Here is a 22,836-nt window from a genome sequence, read left to right as displayed (position 1 = left end):
ATCTATTGAGCCGACCTGTGACAGTTTCATTGTCCCACGTCAGCTCTAACTATGAGGCTGAGTGATTTTTACTCACCACATAGTTCCCCTGTAAATAGTTAGTCAGAGTAGGGATTGACTTGTACAGATTTAAGCTTTTTATAGTTCTATATCACTCCTGTGATCCACTGCTACCTTAGCACTGACTTGGTGAGAGGAAGATTGGGCATGAGCCATTGCACCAGTGATCCGGAAGAAGTGTGCAATTATTATTTTTTCCATTTACGTGGAATTTCCATTTAATGCTAACCTGCATTACTGAATAAGCCCTCTTTCATACCTGATTGTTTTGGTGAATGTTTCCTGAAGCATGACAAAGCTCAACTTGAACAATCCCATTATTTTTAATGTTGCACTTCACTTGTGCTTGTAGCTGGAAGTTCAAAAATTTACATATGTTTCTTCTCAGGCAGAATCACGCATTACACTTTAATAGGAGCACCCTAAAAACATGCATAAGGCACAATTTTTACAAAATTGTGTACCTAACAAACCTCTCCTTCTCCTTGTAACTAGCTTTTGTTGGCTAAAACAAAATGCTCAAGCTTGAAAATTGCACACAAAAAAGACTACAAAGTCACTTGAAAATGCTCACGCTCCAGTGGGCAACTAATTGTATTTCTCCAGCACATCATTGGGTATTCAAAGTGAACATTTACATTGCTACTCGAACAGTGTTTACACCTTTTAAGGGCCCATTCACACCACATCCAGATCATCTCCAGACCAGATTGCTTCCGGACCCAAAATGCATCCTAATGTATCCCTGTGCTATTTCTGTCCTCTGTTCACACCAGCGCAGTCCGTTCCAGATCAGACCAGAAAAATACTGCATATCTCATTTTGTCTGGTCTGAAATGCACTGGAACTGCAGGCATGTTTACACCATTTTCCGGACCAGATCTGGTCCAGCAAATGGTGTGAACCTGCTTTTAGGACTTGTTCCCACCATGTTCCGGATCATGTCCAGACCAGGACAGTTTGTTCCAAAACTAAAAAAGTATCCCAATGTATCCCTATGGTATTTCGGGGCTCTGTTCACACCAGTGCAGTCCGTTCCGGACCGGACAAAAAAATACTGCTGGTCTCATTTTGTCTGGTCTGGAAAGCACTGGAACAAATGAAAATGCATCAAAAATGCATACAAATGCATGCAAACACACTGGAACACACCTGAAAGCCCATTTTAAACTAAAAAAATATGGTACAATAGCTATAAAATCGCAGTAAAAACGCGGCAAAATGCAATTCACTGCATTCCAGATCTGTTCCAGAAAATGGTGCGAACCTGGCCTTAGTGAATCAACCCTGTGTCTAAAATGCATGTGATCTTGTGTTACCCATGCATTCGGGGACTGAGAGGAGATCAAAGGGAGTTCGTATATTGAACTCCCTTTGATCTCCTGTCACATAGCCGTGCCGGTCCCGGCCGCATCGGGCGCAGTGGACCTCGGGACCGGCAACGGCAGTGACAGCTGCAGGTAATACAAGCGATCGGCCGGCTGGGAAGCTGCTCGTCGGGCTCCACCGTCCTCTCGTCACAGACGAGCGGACGAGTGGATTTTTCAAGCCCTGTATATATATTTTAAAGTGTTATTGCTTTTAAATTGCTGATGTCTTTAAAGATAAGAGTAACAATGTCAATATTGCTACTACTCCTATTAACAGAAATAATAATAATGACAACAACCTTTAAGGATAAGTTCACCTTTTGCAAACATTAAAGAAATGCATAATTAATAATATATACAAAATATGCATTTCTTTAATTTATGCATTCAAGCCTGGAAAGCATTGTTATTGTGATCACTCGATCACAGCTGCAAAGCTCAGGCTTCTTGACATTTTCAAACTGGCAGAGCTCGTATGGAGGTACGGCATTTCAGTTAGGAGAGATGGGGGAAGGACAGCTGGACTTAAAACTGCATTAAATCACCTCAAACGGCGTCCAGCCGTCCTCGCTCTAGGTAGAGCTGCCCATATTCCCACATCTAACTAGAGTGAGGATGGCTGGACCATCTCTCCTAACTGAAACTCTGTACCTCCGTACGAGCTCTGCCTGGAAGAGAATGTGCAGACGCCTGAGCTTTGCAGCTGTGATTAAGTGATCACAATTGCAATGCTTTCCAGGCTTGAATAAAAATATAAAATAAATGCATATTTTATAATATATTAATAATTATGCATTTCTTTAATTTTTACAAAAGGTGAACTTATCATTTAACGAGAACAACCTTAATCATAATAATAAACTGTTTTGGGAGCAGCCTAGAGAGAGCATAGTTAAGTTGTACGTCATGGCTTGTTCATACCATCTCCAGACCAGAACCAAATATCTGGACCAAAAATGCATACACATTAATTCTAATGGTAAAAATGAGACTAGTTCAAACCATTGCATTTAGTTCAAGAGTTTTTTTTTTTTTAAATGCACTTTTTGCTCTTGAACACATCAAAAACACATTGCAAACACACTGGAACACACTGGAATGTGCTTAACACCCAAGCAAAACTAACCGAGAAAAAAGGCACCACAATGAATCAAAAAGGCGCATACACGCCTTGGCAGAAATGCATCCGGATCTGGCCTGGAGATGGTGTGAACAAGCAGTGACAATTTGAACTTTACATCTCAACGTTAAGAAAGACAGCTCATAAACATGATTTCTACATAACGATGAAAATAAATAAATATTTGCCATTGCAACATACTTTTAACACAAAGGACACCAAGTCCTCAAGCTATTTATTAAGCTCAAAGGACTGTTTTCTTAAAGGTCAAAATGAACAGCTTGTAATTGGTGAGTTGAATTCCTGACTTAATAACAGGAAACTGAACCTAGAATTATCAAGTGTGACACAGAGATTGTGTCCTTGTGCTTCTAAACATTAAAGTCCAGTGTACAGATTTGCTGCAAACATTACTTTAGATCTGTAAACCTTCTAAAATACACACTTCCTCTGAAGAAAATGGTATTCCTGAATACTTTTATGGTACTTGTACACAAGGCAACTTACTAGGGATGTCCCGATACCACTTTTTCAGGATCAAGTACAAGTACAAGTACTTCCCCTCATGTACTTGCCGATACCAATTACAGATACTTTTTCTTAAAGGGACAGGTGACTTTAAATGATAACTACATGTTATGTACTATGGATCATGATTTAACCTATTCATGTTAGCATGGGAGAATTGTAACTCTATTGCTGTAGTGTAGTGGAGGAGTGTGCTGTATATATGTACTGCATATACATTACACACGTCCAGTACACTATAGCAATAGATTTACAGCCAGCCCTGTCCCAGCTTCCCTCACTCACAGTTTCACTCCAATCCCTGTTGCCTCATTGGTGTGTTTACATGCTACATATGTATGCAGCATGTAAACACACAAAGGAGTCAGCGATCCCGCCCCTTGCACCCTCCACCATTACAGCCGGCCAGCTAAATTAGGTGGGGGTCCTAATTTAGCTGGCCGGCGACTGCCCGATCGCCTGCCAGCTAAATTAGGGCCCCACTTGGAGCTCCTCCCACCGGACCAGCGTTGACTCGCTGCTGCTCTCCCGAATAGCAGCCGGAAGGTAAGTGGGAAAAAAAATAGCGCAAGCTTCGGCGCTTTGTATCGGGGCATTTTGACAAGTACAAGTACTTGTCAAAATGCCCTGTATCAGTCCCGATGCCGATGCTAGTACCGGTATCGGGCCATCCCTACAACTTACTGTATATAGCAGTCATCTTCAACATCTGCAACAGTCAAATAATGTCACTAACTGTGTCCCCACTGGAGTCCACTAATGCTGGAGTTATTGACACTTTGAGAAAGTAGTAGTGGGCCTATTCACAATGCAGGGTATACTTTACACAGAGTACACTCAGCCTTCACCACAGCATAGGGTATACACACAGCACATGTGCTGTGCCCACATCAAACACAGCACAGATAACAAAGTGCAAACAACGCATAAAGCATGGATAGCACATATCATGTATACACATGTATAACTGTTTAGCATTGAGGGAGGAATCTAGTCTTTTTTTTTTGTTATGCTCTACTAGAGTATGGCCAGCTTCAGTTTTAAAATGTCTATTAGCTTGCTTGCATAGACAAAACACGAAAGAAGGAACGGTGCCCTCCACGGCTCAGGGAAGGAATGAGCCGGGCACTTGCCATTGGGAGTACGTCCTCACTCCAATATGAGGCCATACAAACAGAAGAAAATATCTCCACGACTAAGCCTGTGATTGGGTGAAATGCGTCAGTAAGGGGAGGACCTTGGGGGGGGGAGGGGCACCAGTGATGTGGTACAAGCTTCAATAAACTATTCCAGCAGAATCCGGTGTTTGGTTGGCTTTCCTTCTGTTTGTATGAGCTTACCTGCATAATTACATGTACATTTTAAGCAACAACTGAAAGTGGTAGGTAAGCTACTGATGTTATTCAGTAAACAAGGTTCCCTCAATCTACATTAATCTGATATCTGTGTATTCCCCCACACAATTAGCACACATAATGAGCTCTGCAGGAGACCTAAAGCCTGGCATCTGCAACCTCATCTCTTGAGCTGGGTATACACGGTTAGAATTTGGTTTGAAACGATTGAACGTATGATATTCTAACAGTGAGTGTGGTTTTCTTTCAGGAAGTTCCATTCATTCCAAAATCAAATGTTAAGCTCAAACAAAATGTTTAATGATTTTCCTCAAGTCGCTGATGGCATTACCAAATGTTATGATGAGATTTTCCTATGAAAATCTACTAGTGTATACCCAGCTTTACTGCTTCTTGCATCACTAATCACATTCAGGTTTGAATCTGGTTGGAAACTCTACAACACTAACATGCTGTATTTTACATCAGGCTTCTATTTGTGAAGAATAGCAAGAGCAATGTTCCTGAATCACAAGAATATACAATATGTGTCATGATCACCGGATTATAGACAAAAGGGGGTCAATTGGCCTGATGCAGCTGCGCAATGCTTGGATGAAATTATGAGCTACATTTCCTGTATTCATCCCAAGGTTCAGAATGTTTATACTTTTAATAAGGTAATTATCATTTACATGTTAATCATTAAAACAGTAAAATGACTGAGCCACTGTGTTTGGCTTGGAGCCGAACCTACATCATCAACATTTTTCAGCAGAATTTTCCAGTACAGAGCAACCGGAAAGTTGCGACTGCCCTGCTGTGACCTCTACAGGCAGACAGTTCCCTCTTCCTGTCATCCCCCACATGCAGTTTTGGTACTTCAGGTTAGGTGTCTTGCTTGATTCATTTAAACACAAGCTCCGTGCTCTATAAATGTCTATAAATATAATGATTCCCCTTCAAGACACACTACAACACACATTACGTATACTGTACACTAACACTGTCCTTTCTTCTGGAGAGGTGGATACTTTTGTTCTCCATGATCCCTGTGTGTGGTGTAAAGTAGCCACTGCTCCCAGCTTGCTCCTGTGATGAACTACAATCTTAATACTTTAGTAAAACTAAATGTGAGATTGTAGTCAATCACAGGAGGGAGCTTGGAGTGGTGGCTACTTTACAACACACACAGGGACCATGGGGAACAAAAGTAGCCACCCTCCAGAAGGAAGGACAGTGTCAGCACCAATTTAGAGATGATTTGGGGATCTACAGCGCAGTGATACACAAATAAGATACATTTTTGTTAATTGTTAAAGTACTAAAATGCATTTTTAAGCTTTAACTCCTGAGTTTATCTTGTGATGGAATAGAAATGCTGTTAGTGAAAGGTCTAGAATGAAGGTGAGTATTGCAGCCTGTCATGGGTTTTTTTTTATTTTTTTTCATTGCTACAGGGGGACAAATTTATTTTTTCTATTAAATTTGCCCAGATTTGGCCATAAAACAGGAAAAGTCAAGATCTGGATATGATTTTGCTTCCTTTATCTCTGTATTTACTGGATACATTGACACGTGTTCTTCACTGGAGGCAACTACTTATACATTTTTTATCACCTGATAAGTACAACAAGGTTTACTTACTGAGTTGTACTTATCATAATACAATTACCACTGACTATAAATATAAATGCTCATATATACTTAAAAACTGGGCATCTAGCTACTACAAAAGATTACCAATTCCTTGGCTGGGGTATATTTTTTAAACCAGCATGCCTTATATACCATGAACATACAAAACACATATACTACCCATTTAATAAATTGCAATAACTGCCAAAGTAATAGTGTAAAAAGGTAATATACTATGAGAAAAGATAAATGGACTAATATAGATCAATGAAATCTTTTGACACTTGAAGTGTATTATAATAATTATTGCGAAGCAAATTGCCGATGTCAAGACATAAAAGTGTTCTCTTCAAACCCGTAGACTTGTTCTGTGAAGATGTGTATTGATCTTTGGGAAGTAAAAGCTTCTCTGGATTATTTTCTGTCATCAGCTTTGTGATTCATCAAGGCCTCTTCTATGACAATTGCTTTAGTACATATATTTCTTGCAGCACCAAACCTCATTAGAACAACAAGGTGATTGTTTTCATACACAATATATTCCATCTGCTGCGGTATGAAAATAACTTTCTTTAAATAGGAAGGATTCATGGACACAGTTATATATACTGTATGTCACTATTTTGAAGATTTGTTCATACATACAGAATGTCTAAATTTAAACTTATGTCAGACATATCAGCCCTAAACTGAATTAAGTTCCAACAGGTGTTTTTAGATCACAATTTGAGATTTCGCAGGGAACTGAAAGAATGTCTGTCATAAATGGTTAAATAGTTGCATAGTTAGTCATGTTGAAAAAAGACACATGTCCATCAAGTTCAACCTATAGAGAAATGAAAAAAAAAAAAAGTCTAAACAGAACGCTATGCCCACAATTACCCCCTGTTGATCCAGAGGAAGGCAAAAATCCCACCAATAAAGCATGGTTCAATTTGCTCCAACAGGGCAAAAAAATCCTTCCTGATCCTATAAGGCAATCGGATATTCCCTAGATCAATAATCTCTGATGCTTAATATACCTATAAGAACTCAATATCCAGTAATATTCTGTGCATTTAGGAATACATGCAGATTTTTTTTTTAAACAATTAACTGAGCTAGCTACAACTAACTCCTGGGGGAGTATATTCCACATTTTCACAGCTCTAACTGTGAAGAATCCTTTCCACATGCAAAGGTTAAACCTCTTTTCTTCCAGACGCAAAGAGTGCGCCCTTGTCCTTTGCAGTGACCTTAACGTGAATAATTTGGCACCAGGCTCACTATATGGACCATTTATGTATTTATACATGGTGATCATGTCCCCCCTTAATCACCTCTTCTCCAGAGAGAACAAATTCAGGTCAGCTAATCTTTCCTCATAGCTGAGCTCTTCCATGCCTCTTATGAGTTTAGTCTCCCTTCGCTGCACTTTCTCCAGTTCCACAACATCCTTTTTGTGAACTGGTGCCCAAAACTGAACTGCATATTCCAGATGAGGTCTTACTAATGCTTTGTACAGGGGCAGGATTATGTCTCTATCTCTGGAGTCTAGTCTTTGCTTGCTTTAGAAACTGCAGCTTGACATTGCATGCTATTATTCAGTCTATGATCTACCAGAACACCCAGATCTTTCTCCATCATTGACTCCCCAAACATACTCCCCCTAAAGTGTATGACCCATGCATGTTGTTAGTCCCCAAGTGCATAACTTTACATTAATCAACATTAAACCTCATTTGCCAAATAGATGCCCAATCACACAGTGCATTCAGATCTGCTTGTAGGTTGGAGACATCCTGTAAGGACTGTATTCCACTACATAACTTGGTGTCATCTGAAAACACAGAAACAGTACTTTTAATCCCCAACTCTATGTAATTTATAAATAGAACAATAAGGGGCCCAACACTGAACCTTGGGGACACCACTAACAACCTCAGACCATTCAGAGTATGAATCATTGATCACCACTCTCTGAATACGGTCTTTAAGCCAGTTTTCTATGCAATTACAGATCGAATACTCTATACCTGTCTGTCACACAAACTGCTTCTAATTCTATGAAAGTGCATTAAAAGAAAGTACATATACTTCTCCCCTTATATCATTGAGGGCATATTATGCTCAAAATGGCCCAAAAAATCCAAACTCTTGAGACAAATGCTGCTCATTGAAAAAATACATGTAGCTATGAATATTCATTTAAGTCGAAGGGTCAGCTCTGTACTATTTGTGTTCAGATTTTCAGAAAATTGTGACTAATAGGTTTGCAGACAAATGCTTTGACATTGAGATACATTTATAGCTGATAACTATAAAAACGTTGTTCACAAAGCTCTGCCTAACTTCCTGACTCCATCGGTACCAGTGTCACAGTGTATGACACTTGACACATGTCTCACACAAAGTATCATTTGCATTCAGCTACAGCTGCTAATGACCTTTAGCCTCAAGTGGTTAATAAATGTGCAGCAGCATTGTATCCATTCACTGAGTGCCTCCGTCATGAATCAGCTTTTACTGAAAATGACAGATGAATGTCCACTATTTAGAGCAGGGGTGGCAAACACAAAGAATCCGGCCCGCTGGACCTTGTAATGTGGCCCGCACAGCAGCCACCTCATTTTGCCAAGGTTCAGGCACCACAACATTAAGGCAGCCGAGCTGTCTAATGTCGGCAGGCGGGCGAGCGAGCAAGAGGAGAAAGGGGACGGAGTGGCAGGGGGTGGAGACAGAGGGAGATGGGGGCGGAGATGAGAGGACGGGAGGAGACGGGGGACTGAGCTGCATGAGACAGGGGGCGGAGACAGAGTGAGATCGAGGCTGCGATGAAGAGACGGGGACGGAGCTGCATGAGACAGGGGGCGGAGACAGAGTGAGATCGAGGCTGCAATGAAGAGACGGGGACGGAGCGGCATGAGACAGGGGGCGGAAACAGGGGGAGATGAGGCAAGAGTGAGGCAAAGGCAGAGACATCCAGTCACAATTAGGCAGCGGCAGCCAATAAACAGGTAGGTTAGACGGCTGCTTCCTCCTCGCTAGGACCCCGGGAGGCCCCTGCAAGCAGCCGTCTAATCTGCCTGTTTAGAGGTCAGCGCCGCTGCCTGATTGTGACCGGCCGGACTACAGAGGCGATCCGGGACGTTCGCTGTCCTCCGTGAGAGCCGTACAAGTACTATACAACCGGCCCTTTGAGGGTAACCATACTGCTGATGCGGCCCCCGATGAATTTGAGTTTGCCACCCCTGATTTAGAGGATTGCCTATACACATAGAATCTCAAAAGGAGAAGTTCTTAAATTTCTGACTGATCAGTAAGATATTACAGGCAGTCCCCGGGTTAAGATAGGGTCTGTAGGTTTGTTCTTAAGTTGAATTTGTATATAAGGTGGAGCAGGTAAATCTTTTAAGTGTTACTCCAGCCAAAAACATGTTTTTGTTGTTTTGGAAAGCATAGGGAAGGGTTAACCCCCCGGAAAGTTTGTTTTGCTGTGTGTGCCACTGTTCAGAAGATTTCTCCTCACTTTCTGTGACAATTTTGGGTTGTTGGGGAAACAAGGATTGGTGATAAAGCTTCAGTGGAGACACCTTTTTCCCATGATAACTCTTACAGGAGTAAATTTCCCTTCCTAGGGGTAGATTTCCTCTCACTTCCTGTTGTCTCAAGGACAGGAAGTGAGAATAAATCTTTCTAATGAGGATACATACAGTAGTAAAAACCTCACAGTGACCAGGAAGAAAAGGCGGGCACCCCTCGTCTGCACGTGCAACAAGAGTAAACTTCCTGTAATGAACGTACAGTACTACGAACCAGACCCAAAAAGACGGGCACTCCTCGTCGGCACGTGCAACAAGAGTCAACTTCCTGTAATGAACGTACAGTACTACGAACCAGACCCAAAAAGGCAGGCACTCCTCGTCGGCACGAGCGCGGTAGCATTACAACTACCCCTGCTGTACAGTAATAGCCTCCATTTGTAAGTAGGAGTCGTATGTAAGTTGGATGTTTGTAACTCGGGCACTGCCTGTATAGCAAAATAGCAATGACTAGAAGTTTTATCTTCATACTGGTCATCGTAACTTGTACTTTTTTTAAGCTCCAAGCAAGCAGCTAAATACAAACTTGAAAATAAGTCATGTGAACAGCTTTACCTGCCAAAGGATGAATATTTCTGAACGGCCAGTTTTGTGATCTATACAGCCCTACTAAACAGCATAGCCAGGTCTTTGACCTCCGTTGCAGTAACATGACTGTTCAATTAAAGGCATAATCCACTTTTTGCAAAAGATTGCTAAATGCACCAATATTGCAAAAAGAAAAAAAGTGCATTGATTTTTTTTCTTTCCATTTGAGCCTTGAAAAGCATTGCAACCACAATCAGAGGATTATACGTTTTGGTGAGGTAAGACAAAAGGCACCAAAAAGCCCCATACTAAAATACTAGGAAGTACAAAGAGAAATGACAAAAGATTGAAACAGATAACTATAACATCATACCTTGTTTTACTTTAATATGTCCACTGTACATTTTACATTTACAAGGACTTATAAAAGAATAATGATTCATTCTTTACACATAGCTGACAAAGCTGATACATAAATGCTTGAACTGAGAACAGATGAATTGCTGTTTTGACAGAGGTCAGAGTGATGTTCTAAAAGCTGCTTCGGAGAGTGAACAATTATCTTCCGCGATGCTGTGGAAATCTAAGTCTAGGCGTTTTATTCTCTGATAGACTTTCAATGTCCTAAGTGCTTAGTGCACTGGGCGCACGCTGGCAAAAAAAGATATGCTGCATTGCAAGGAACAGAACTTCGCTGGTGTACTCAAAGAACTCTAGTCATCATTTCCACCAAAAATTGGGAAACACAAGTATGTTTTTGCATTTATTACTGCAGAAAAAATAGGGTCCTCCTATATTTTTCACCCATGTTTGGCTAGTAATTAGTACTTATGCCCTGAGGCACTATATGTATGCATACACAAATATAAGCGCTTACCCACGCATTCATATGGGCTTAAGGTCCCATTCACACCAGGCTGTAAAGCTGCCCATACACCTTACGAATATAGTCCGATTTTCGTATGCGATCGCGTTTTTGTCCGATATTCGTAAGGTGGATGGGCAGTGTAAAACCGCAAATACTGTACAATCGATCGACTTTTGACCAACCAGCAGGTTAGAAAACTTCAGTTGATCGTACGATTTTCACAAGGTTGGTGGCGTTTCCGTACGTCATAATTCGTACGATTTACACTGCTCATGCTCAAGCGAAAAAACGTTCGGTCGATTACCGCAATTCGTCCAGGTGCATTTTTTAATTACTGCTGATTGAACCTTGCGATAATCAGGGCAGGATGGGGCCGCCGAACGAAAATTGCAAGGTGTATGGGCAGCTTAAGAGCGTTTCAAGACTCACTTTCAGCTCGTTTTCAGTTGTCCAATGAAAAGCAGTCTCAGCTGCTGAAACGAAAGTGCAAAACGTGCTGATCGGCACGTTTCCGTTGAAGCCTTTAGAGCAAAACGAACTGATAATCACCACAAAAGAAGCTCATGGACTATTTTAAACAGCGGGCATATTGCTAAGCGTGATTCAACGTGTTTGCGTGAATGGCCCTCTTAGGAATACATGGGATTTTGATTTGCATGCGTTACAGCACTGAAAAAACGCACAACGAAACGCACCGGTGTGAACGGAGCCTAAATTCCCGAATGCAGAAGTTTCACTTTAAGGAATGTACGCCCATTTGCTTCCATGTGTAAACATCAGTAGTTTACATACATATACCCGTATACAGCACATTCTGTCCATACAATGCTATGGACACAAACATGCAGCAGCTGCAGCTCTCAGGCGGGTTTTTTTTACACTGTATGGTCACAGGCCTGTATTTGCGTCTGTGAATGAGCCCTCATACTTCAAAACATACTGGTGGTTTAAAGCTAAATTTCCCTAAAAGAAAGATGTGATCTGTCATTGCTATCCTACTTCTGAAAATGCTGGTTCATGCCTGTTATGCTAATCTTCTGGCTTCGGCACTTTGTCAAGTCACTGACCTGGTACAAGTATTCATGTCAGGAAAGTCAGAGGAAAGAAGTTCTTATCCGCACGTTTGTTTTGGGTGAAAGACTCAACATATTGAAACAACAAGCATCAACACTCAGCAATATCAGCCATGTTATGTCAGAGAACTTATCCTTTAAATTCTTTGTGTTAAAGTGACCTTAGAATGTATGTCATTTCCTTGTGACTCAAAAGCACAGGCTTTAGATTGTTAGATCCGTTGGTTCGGCAACAGATGTGAAAGGTAAATGCGTGCTGCCTAATATATCATTGTTCAATATATATATTGAACGTAAATAAATTATTCAAGTGTTTTTTAAATAATGTATTCTTATTTTTTTTAATGTAAATGTTTACACTGAGACACGCACACTCTGGCCTAGCTTAGGCAAGATTCAAACTTGAGCTTTTGCCTCCTCATCAGTTTTGGGGGCTTTTTTTATGTGCGTTTGTATACACGTTTTAATACATAAGCAGATTTGTTTAGGCAATTTGAAAGAAAGGTACTAGGTGGAGTAGCTGGTTTTTCTGTGCACAAATGCATGACAAAAGTATCTTACTTGCATGTTTGCACATTTTTAACATGCTCCTATTATTGTCTATGGGGCCAAAAGCACACTTTCCTGTCCCAAAGAACTTCCCATACTTCTTTGGAGCAACAAAGACATGGCTCAGATACAAATAGGCCCCTTAGAATAAAAGTGAAATCTCGTATCAAACATTGTCACATTTCTCAAATCACTCCGGTGTACATAGGGGCTTAGTGGGTGTCTTGTGTGCCAATCACCAAAGATACTGTATATACCTTCATGCCATCGACAAATGTGGCTAATCACCAGATGAGAACCATTGCTTTTCTACTGTAACGAGTGTCTATCCATGGAGACACCTAGATTACTATGAAATCTCAGAGGCTTTCATGCTTATGGAATCAGCCCTATGAACATAGATGACTTAGTTTGGGGCACTGGTTTCCCCTGAGTGCAATACAAGGATACAAGCTTTAGTCCTCTTTTGGGTCACGGAAGTACATTTGCTAATGTAATGTAAAGCATCTAGCAGGCTACTGGCCAATGTTTACTGACAGCGCAGAGCCATGCTGCAGCCAGGAAAGATTCTGACAATATTGTTGGGATCCACCCCGATGCCTGATTGACAGCTGGCTCTGCCTCTCTAGAGCCAGAGCGAGTTGTGCCAACCCCCTCCCCTGCCTGCTGCTCCAATGAGTGCTGGAGGAACAAAGAAAGGGGAGGGGGAATCCCTGCGCGGAGCGATAACTGACAGTTAGGGAGAGACAAGGGAGGAGAACATGATCTGAGCAATTAGCGGTTACATGATCACTCAACTCTCTGTATTTTCAGCTGGCGTGTGACAGCTGCAGTGTCCCGCGCCGGCTCTAAGTATTAGGAAGAGTACATTTTACTCTCCAAATATTTATTCTTTAAGATTTTTAGGCATAAGAAAAAACAGCACTTTTACCACTGTTACCTGTGTGCTTGGTCACAGTTGTCACCTCTGCCACTACTATACCTGTACCACTATTGCTGGTTGGCAGCGGGTTACTGAAAGTAGAACTCTAAACACCCAGTTTGAATCCATACTGTATGTGTTTTACCTGCCACAGGTTTTCAAGTTCTGTTCTGCCAGTCTTGGAATTCCCACAACATTGCTAAACTTCATGCCCAGACATGTGGCACCAGTATTTCCAATTTCTGCTTTAAAGATTCCAGTGTCACCATTACAATTTTTTTTGCACTGATCCCTTAAAACTGAACTCTGGGCATGAAAACTCTCTTTGAGAGATATATATATATATATTGCACCAACAATTTATGCAACACTTTACATATAAAGTAAAAGTAGCAGTGACATCATCACTGTGCTTTACATAGCTTTACATTTTAGCCTGTACAGAGAATGAAGCTGTGAGAAGGACCCATCAGCCCCTCCCACTACAGGCTACCTGCAGAAAACTAAAGGAGGGGGCGGAGACAAGACCACTCACCCTGCACATGAAGAGAGAGCAGCAGTGTTTGGTCTGTATTGCAAGAAGTTTCACACTGGATTACTGCACAGCTCTGGAAGAAATATACAAAACATACCAAGGTTCAATCTAGAATAAACACGTCTCTTGTATTTAGAAAGTTCAGCTTTGAGCTGACTCTTTGAAATAAGAGCACTCTCATCCTTTGTTGCCCTGTGTCAATCCTAAACTATTTTTAATAGTCATAGCTACTCTGCCACCCCCAATTCCCCTTGTTATATTTACTCCACTCGTATTTGGTTTCAACCTCCAGTATAAATAAAGGATTCCCCCAGCACTCAGCCTAGGGCCAGTGGATCAAAGCTAAAGACGTGGCTTGGTCTATTTCTAAAAAACGTTTGATGAAATATAATGTAATTTGCTACGTATGTTTCGCATTCCAGGGGGCCACATGCTGAGCTAATAAACTCTCCGTGGAGCATGGATGCGGACTCTTAACAGCACATATGGCGAGTTCCAGCCATTACTTCGGGACAGCTGCTATGTGTTAAGATTAGAAATTGGAGACAGTCCTGTGGTCACTATTCAATGGGTTTATTTTTTGTCTAATGTCAAAGTCTCCCCAAATATGTTATTCATGAAAGTCCCAACATCTAGTCTTTCTGGGTGTCTTTTCTGAGTCACAAACATTTCCAAGCCAAACACACTTCGATCCGCATGCACACAAACAACGAAACATACACAAGTGACTCAGACAACAACAAAGTAATGACTCCCATCCTGCAGACAGAAAGCAGAAGTGGGGGGTATTGTGCGTCTCTGATAATCACTGCTTTATTTCCTGTTGAAAACTCTAGTCTGGAATGAGTTCTGGTTTTAGTGCAGGATAGATACTTATACCGTAGTGGCTTGCAAACCTTGTATAGTATACAGATTGATTGTACAGGTTTGGAGAGGAAGAAACTATTATACCAAGTAGTCAGAAGGAGCAGTGTATATTTTGTGTAATTCAGTAATTAAAGGAGAACTATGGGGAGAGTGAAATACACTCATCCCCATAGTTAGAGCCAACATGCGACACTGCTGCTGTCACACGCTGGCTCTATTGATCCAGAACTGAGTGATCACAAACCACCGATCGCTCAGTTCACAATCTTCTCCTTTCAGACAGCGGTGACTGTCAGTCATCGCTCCCCGCAGGGATTCCCCCTCCCCTCTCCATTCCTACAGAGCTCATTGGAGGGATAGACAGGGGTAGGGGGCAGCACAGCTGGATCTAGAGAGGCAGAGCAAGCTGTCAATCAGAAAGCAAGGTGGATCCCGACAATATTGTCAGGATCTTTCCTGGCTGCAGCGCAGAAGCCCACTATTTGCTGAGTTTTGGGTCACAGGAGGACATTAGTGAATGTCCTTCTGTGACCCAAAAAAATGTAACGCCAAAAAAGGTTTGCCCTTAGTTCTCGTTTAACCTGATTGAGTAGGTCAGCGGAACTTGCACTAGATGGAAAAGCTTAAAGCGGAACTCTGGGATGAGCAAACATTGTCTAAATAGAGGAAGTATGTGTATCTTTACTTGGTGTGTTTTGTGTACTTCTTCCACATCTATGCAGTCATTGACTGTGATTCCTTTATTATAGAAAGATCCTACACAGAGGCAAAGACCTGTCACTGCTGCTCTCTCTCCTTGTGGAAGGTGACTGGTCTTGCTTCCGCCCTCTTATATATATATATATATTGCACCAACAATTTATGCAACACTTTACATATAAAGTAAAAGTAGCAGTGACATCATCACTGTGCTTTACATAGCTTTACATTTTAGCCTGTACAGAGAATGAAGCTGTGAGAAGGACCCATCAGCCCCTCCCACTACAGGCTACCTGCAGAAAACTAAAGGAGGGGGCGGAGACAAGACCACTCACCCTGCACATGAAGAGAGAGCAGCAGTGTTTGGTCTGTATTGCAAGAAGTTTCACACTGGATTACTGCACAGCTCTGGAAGAAATATACAAAACATACCAAGGTTCAATCTAGAATAAACACGTCTCTTGTATTTAGAAAGTTCAGCTTTGAGCTGACTCTTTGAAATAAGAGCACTCTCATCCTTTGTTGCCCTGTGTCAATCCTAAACTATTTTTAATAGTCATAGCTACTCTGCCACCCCCAATTCCCCTTGTTATATTTACTCCACTCGTATTTGGTTTCAACCTCCAGTATAAATAAAGGATTCCCCCAGCACTCAGCCTAGGGCCAGTGGATCAAAGCTAAAGACGTGGCTTGGTCTATTTCTAAAAAACGTTTGATGAAATATAATGTAATTTGCTACGTATGTTTCGCATTCCAGGGGGCCACATGCTGAGCTAATAAACTCTCCGTGGAGCATGGATGCGGACTCTTAACAGCACATATGGCGAGTTCCAGCCATTACTTCGGGACAGCTGCTATGTGTTAAGATTAGAAATTGGAGACAGTCCTGTGGTCACTATTCAATGGGTTTATTTTTTGTCTAATGTCAAAGTCTCCCCAAATATGTTATTCATGAAAGTCCCAACATCTAGTCTTTCTGGGTGTCTTTTCTGAGTCACAAACATTTCCAAGCCAAACACACTTCGATCCGCATGCACACAAACAACGAAACATACACAAGTGACTCAGACAACAACAAAGTAATGACTCCCATCCTGCAGACAGAAAGCAGAAGTGGGGGGTATTGTGCGTCTCTGATAATCACTGCTTTATTTCCTGTTGAAAACTCTAGTCTGGAATGAGTTCTGGTTTTAGTGCAGGATAGATACTTATACCGTAGTGGCTTGCAAACCTTGTATAGTATACAGATTGATTGTACAGGTTTGGAGAGGAAGAAACTATTATACCAAGTAGTCAGAAGGAGCAGTGTATATTTTGTGTAATTCAGTAATTAAAGGAGAACTATGGGGAGAGTGAAATACACTCATCCCCATAGTTAGAGCCAACATGCGACACTGCTGCTGTCACACGCTGGCTCTATTGATCCAGAACTGAGTGATCACAAACCACCGATCGCTCAGTTCACAATCTTCTCCTTTCAGACAGCGGTGACTGTCAGTCATCGCTCCCCGCAGGGATTCCCCCTCCCCTCTCCATTCCTACAGAGCTCATTGGAGGGATAGACAGGGGTAGGGGGCAGCACAGCTGGATCTAGAGAGGCAGAGCAAGCTGTCAATCAGAAAGCAAGGTGGATCCCGACAATATTGTCAGGATCTTTCCTGGCTGCAGCGCAGAAGCCCACTATTTGCTGAGTTTTGGGTCACAGGAGGACATTAGTGAATGTCCTTCTGTGACCCAAAAAAATGTAACGCCAAAAAAGGTTTGCCCTTAGTTCTCGTTTAACCTGATTGAGTAGGTCAGCGGAACTTGCACTAGATGGAAAAGCTTAAAGCGGAACTCTGGGATGAGCAAACATTGTCTAAATAGAGGAAGTATGTGTATCTTTACTTGGTGTGTTTTGTGTACTTCTTCCACATCTATGCAGTCATTGACTGTGATTCCTTTATTATAGAAAGATCCTACACAGAGGCAAAGACCTGTCACTGCTGCTCTCTCTCCTTGTGGAAGGTGACTGGTCTTGCTTCCGCCCTCCTGCTGTTGTTTTACACAGTGGTTTGGCCTGCTGGACTCCTCCCACAGCTCTGCTCTAAGCACAGGCTATGTACAGCACTGTGATGATGTCACAAGCTAATAATTGGGCTTTTAAAAATAATTATTATTATTTTTATTAACATTATTATTATTATACAGGATTTATATAGTGCAGCGCTTTACAACATATAGGAAGACAGCACAAGTACAATGCAATACCATACAAAAGGATTAGAGGACCCGGCTCATGAAAGCTTACAATTTACAATTGGCGCCCTCATAGTAGATTTATATCCCTTGTGGCTATGTAAAACGCTTTCTGTGCCTAGGGTTCAGCTTTAAGAAAGTCATCCATAGAGAAGGCTGGAACTTCTGTGGTCGATAAAGAAATTGAAACAACTATTACATTCATAGCAATGGAGAGGATTTATCACACATTAGCAGACAGAATCTGGAGCCGTTGTCTATAGTAACCAATCAGCTTCTATCTTCAATTTGTTCAGTTAAACTTTGCAAATAAAATATAGAAGCTGATTGGTTGCCATGGACAACTGCTCCAGATTCTGCCTGCTCCAGTTTTCCCCCAATGTGTCTAAAATCCCCCAAAGCTGCACAAAAATAGGGATATTTGACATTTTTGTGCTTCTGCAGTGCAGAAAATTGTTCTAAATTAGCTGCCATTATAAACTAAATGAAGCTAAAAAGTGATAGTTGGCAGCTTTCCTCTATGGGATTAGTGGAGAAGTCAGCAGACTCAGCATGGTATTGGAAAATATTACTCGCTGCCATCCCACCGTGATTTTAAATGCTTTTAGTTCTGAAAGCTCCTGAAACCTCAACAGACTGATCCAGCTCTATTTCTATTAAGTGGCACTTTAAAGTCCCTAGAAGCACAATTTCTTTCCTAGTTGACCTGATATCTGTATTGCACGAGGAGCCTCGGAACTATAAGATAGGTACTTTCCAACACACTGGTTTGATTTCAAACATTGAGGGGCCCTTTTACACAGGAAGTGTCTGTTATGATTAGCAGGGGATCCGTGAACAGATCCCGGGCTGAATTGGATCACAACGGAACGCATGTCACTTTTGTGACATCATAGACTGTTTGGTTTTATTTCATCCATCATCAAAACAATGACACTTATTAGTCCTACGGGCAGGCGGATGTAAACGGACGTGCGGCCCTTTACATCCTTCTACCTCCGATCATCGCATTTAGATCTGTAAAAATGGAAAAGGAGGCAAACGTTTTTCATTAGTTTTTTTGGACCTAGACAGACTCTGAGGTAATCGGACGCACACTAGTAAAACTATCGCACTCTGTTAATGTCGCGTTGCTGATAGTTTATTGAGCCCAGGATTGAATCGGATATGAACCACTCACTCATATAATGGTAGAAGATAATATGGAAGTGATACCTTTAGGTACAGGTAATGTGCAAACATGGTCGGGGGAATTTATCAAAACTGAAGCAGACAAAATCCGGAGCAGTTGCTCGTGGCCACCAATCAACATCTCTCTTCAGTATGTTCAGTTATGGTTTGAAAATGAAAGAGAGATGCTGATTGGTTGCCATGCATGGCTGCTCCAGATTTTGTCTACTTCAGTTTTGATAAATTCCCCTCATTGTGTATGATTACTTGATGACCTTGGTGATCTTAAAGGAAACCTTTAAAAAGAGAAATTTAAATGCTGCCATTGCTAAGAAAAAAATTCCAAACTTTTGGGGGAAAAAACAAAGTCTAAACCTCAGAGAAAAGGTCTACAAACTTACAAAGCTCAGTTTGAATTCTATGAAGATCACTGAAGTGCAGAACTTCCCAATGGGCCCCCTTTTGAGTCTGGGGCCACAGGTGGCTGTCAATTTTGCCCTTAAGCTGACTGCACATGTCTCGGATTTCGCCCGATCCAACCCGTGGGTGGCCCTGCTGACACCACCTGACTCAACAAACCTAAACTGAAAATTCAAAGTTGCCTGGTGGAAAACTGTAGGTCGAAACACTGACTGGAGCCAATCAGATTCAGACTCTAGTTGGGTATTCTGACAGCTTTGGGTGCCAGCTGACAGAATCCAATAGCCTGGAGTGTGGACGGGAGAGCTGAGTGACTTCTTTCCATGTACAGCCAGATTCATTATAATCTGCCTCTGACCTCCAACATCATTCAAATCGATTTCATTGATCATTAATCAACCTTATCATTAATATGTTGCCTGGTGAGGCATGCATCTGAAAACAGCACAAGAGCTTATAATTAATGTGTACATCAGCATATATTAATAACCCAAGCCAGCATGTATTTTTAGATCTGTCTCAGTATTCACATACACATTGGATATATTAGTAAAGCATTACATTTCTCTTCCAGCTGGAAGGAGAGCGACAAAGTAAAGGGATACAAAGCAGCCGGCTGCATACACAGCTGAACGTTTTATATCTTGAAGCTCAAAACTCCGAAACGCTAAACAACAACCAGAATCCAATACTTTTACATTGTCCACTTATGAACACTCAAGAGCCTGTAGCTCAATGTCTGATGCTCAAAAAGCCACAGGAGCTACTTTGGAAGCAGAATGGGGCAATTTGGCTCCATAGACTTCGCCGGAAAAAGCCTGAAAATGAGCGGTTTTCAAGGCTAAACAACTGTTTCCTCCTCCTGGTACCTGGCTTTCTATTGGCTAAAACAAAAACGCTCAAGTCTGAATATGCCTGGAAAGCACGCAAATAAAGACTCTCCAAAACCACCTGTAGGAGCATTTTTCAGATGCTTCCATTGAACTCCACTGGGCCAAAAATGCCCATTCTGCTTGAGGGCCCGTTCTCACGAGAAGCACTAGCCATTTTTTTTTTGGCGCAGCCCCAACACATAGACAATGCAATTTGCATTGTTTGAAATGGGTCCAGGTCATACCACTGCATTGTGATGGTGTACGCTGAATAAAATGGCGCCATGCAGTACTTTTTTTCAGTGCAGCGTGGTGTCAAATGTTACATCCGCATGTCACCATGCTGTACCCATAGACCTCACTTGTCAAATTTCAATAAAGTTCTGACCAAAAAAAGTAAACAGTGTGATGCGCATGTGACTGCCAGCGCACACCAGCAGCTGACCGTTTAGCACAGCTTGGTGTTGTCAATGGGCCCTCAAAAGTAGCTCATGTATCTTTGTGAGCGTCAGGCGTCTGAGCGCTCATATGTGAACACGCACTATTTAAAAGCACTAGATTTTGGTCAAATAATCCACAGCCAACACCGCTCACATTCCGGAACCGTCTTCCACTACTACTGCATCTTGTGCGCAGGCAAACAAGCGTGCCATTGCCTATAGCAGCCCAATCCAGAAATAGCCGCAATCTAAGGGTCTTCACCGAAGATAACAATCTTTATTTATAGAGCAAATACATAATATTTCTTCCTGCTCACGAGTGCTCAACCCCTAACACGCTTCACCACTCCGGCTTATTCATGGCGATTGGTGATCATAAGACCCTTGGAGTGCGGCTATCTCTGGATTGACTGGATTATGGTGAGCGTTGTAGTAGTACTAAAGGCTGGGCGGTTTTTACCATGACGCATACTCTGCATTAGGGTAAAAAACACCCAATAACCTTCCATGCATCCTGCCCCAAACACCTATCGTCCCTTGTCACCTCCGCCAGGTGAGGGAAGATATCCGCCGTTCCCCACACTTTTTGGTTGTGGGGGAGGGTACTGAAGGAAGTGAAGCGATAGGCACTTTCTGCCGCCAGTCACACTGTTGATAGGGCAGCGATGGAGGGAGCAGGGGTATGGCTTGCTGTGCACTGTGTGTATGTCTACGCACACAGCTAGGCGCGGGTCATGGACATGAACGTGCAGGCACGGGTGTCTCCTCAGCAGCCAGCCAGCTGAAGGAGTCCATAATAGAAGCCACCAGCACTCGATGATGTGTGCAAGAAGTAAAACACTTTTTATTAAATTGTCACATGCGTCATACAGCCAACGTTTCGGGGCCACGCAGGGTCCCTTCTTCTGGACGATATAGTGACGAGTGCTGGTGCATCGAGTGCTGGTGACTTCTGTAATGGACTGTATCTGACACGGCGCCATCCGTGTTGTCACTTCGAACAGGATATACTGTACGCTATATGGAGTGTGGTGATTTCGTATATGGATTGCAGCCAGCTGAAGGAGACACACACAAATAGGCATGGGGATCAGAGGTTTGGGGATCAGAGGTTTGGGGAGCAGATGTAGGACCATGAGGAGAGAAACAACTTTTAACAAGAAGAATGTATCTTAATGCATCTTAAACAAAACAAAAAGCAAAGGTTCAATATCACTTTGATCTATAAGCTACATAACCCTCAATTGGGAATCAGAAGTGTTATATACAGGGGTAGGCAACCTTGGCACTCCAGCTGTTGTGGAACTACAAGTCCCATGCTGCATTGCAAGACTCTGGCAACCTCTAACCCAACTTCCAGAGGCAAAGGCATGATGGGATATGTAGTAGGACCACAGCTGGATTGCCTACACCTGATTTAGGGGATCATCATGCTTGTATACAAAAATTCTGTGATCATAGGACTATTTATATAGCGAGATGCCCGGGACAAGCCGTACACAGGAGACAATAGAAAGTTATAGAGGAACATGACTGGAAGGAGTTACCTGACTATCGCAGCCTGGCTGGCGGTGACGAGGCTCTCCTCCGCTATTGTCCGGGATGGGGTGTAAGAATGGTATCCTGTCAGGACTACGCTGCCGGAATCTTTTATCTCCATGATGGACGATGCATGCCTTCCCCGCACAGCACACGACTGTCAGCAGTCCGGGAGCATGGCTTTCCTCCTCTGCAGCCCTTTTTGTCACGGCTGCCGCTGCCTGTGTGTGTCCCGGGCAGAGCGGAGACTGGGGTGAGAGAAGGACAGGACTGAGCTGATTGCCAGACTTCCCAATCACCGCCCCCACACCGAGGACACAGCCCGACCGACAGCGCACACACCATAGCACTCACTGGGACTGCTGGGCACTTCTAGTCATACCCTAGCACACGGGGACAATGAAAGGCACCAGGAAGGACAGAAGCATGGATTCCCTTCATTTATCAGTATTCATCCATTTCTTCTGTATGGCAAAAGTGTCATC

At 42.4% G+C, this 22,836-nt stretch overlaps 1 protein-coding gene across 1 annotated transcript in view; it reads right to left on the bottom strand.

Annotated features, from left to right (window-relative positions):
- Positions 1-22,556, bottom strand: part of ARHGAP28 (Rho GTPase activating protein 28) — a 118,101-nt gene extending 95,545 nt beyond the window's left edge. The window contains exon 1 of the mRNA XM_018553969.1: positions 22,360-22,556. Within this exon, the coding sequence (XP_018409471.1) occupies positions 22,360-22,472 (113 nt within the window). The 5' untranslated portion in view covers positions 22,473-22,556. The remainder of the gene's footprint in view (positions 1-22,359) is intronic.
- Positions 22,557-22,836: the final 280 nt, after the last annotated feature.

This window comes from Nanorana parkeri, unplaced genomic scaffold (assembly GCF_000935625.1).
Source record: "Nanorana parkeri isolate BGI_ZX_2015 unplaced genomic scaffold, ASM93562v1 scaffold7, whole genome shotgun sequence".
NCBI classification, from domain to species: domain Eukaryota; kingdom Metazoa; phylum Chordata; class Amphibia; order Anura; family Dicroglossidae; genus Nanorana; species Nanorana parkeri.
This window is presented reverse-complemented; position numbering and strand designations above follow the sequence as displayed.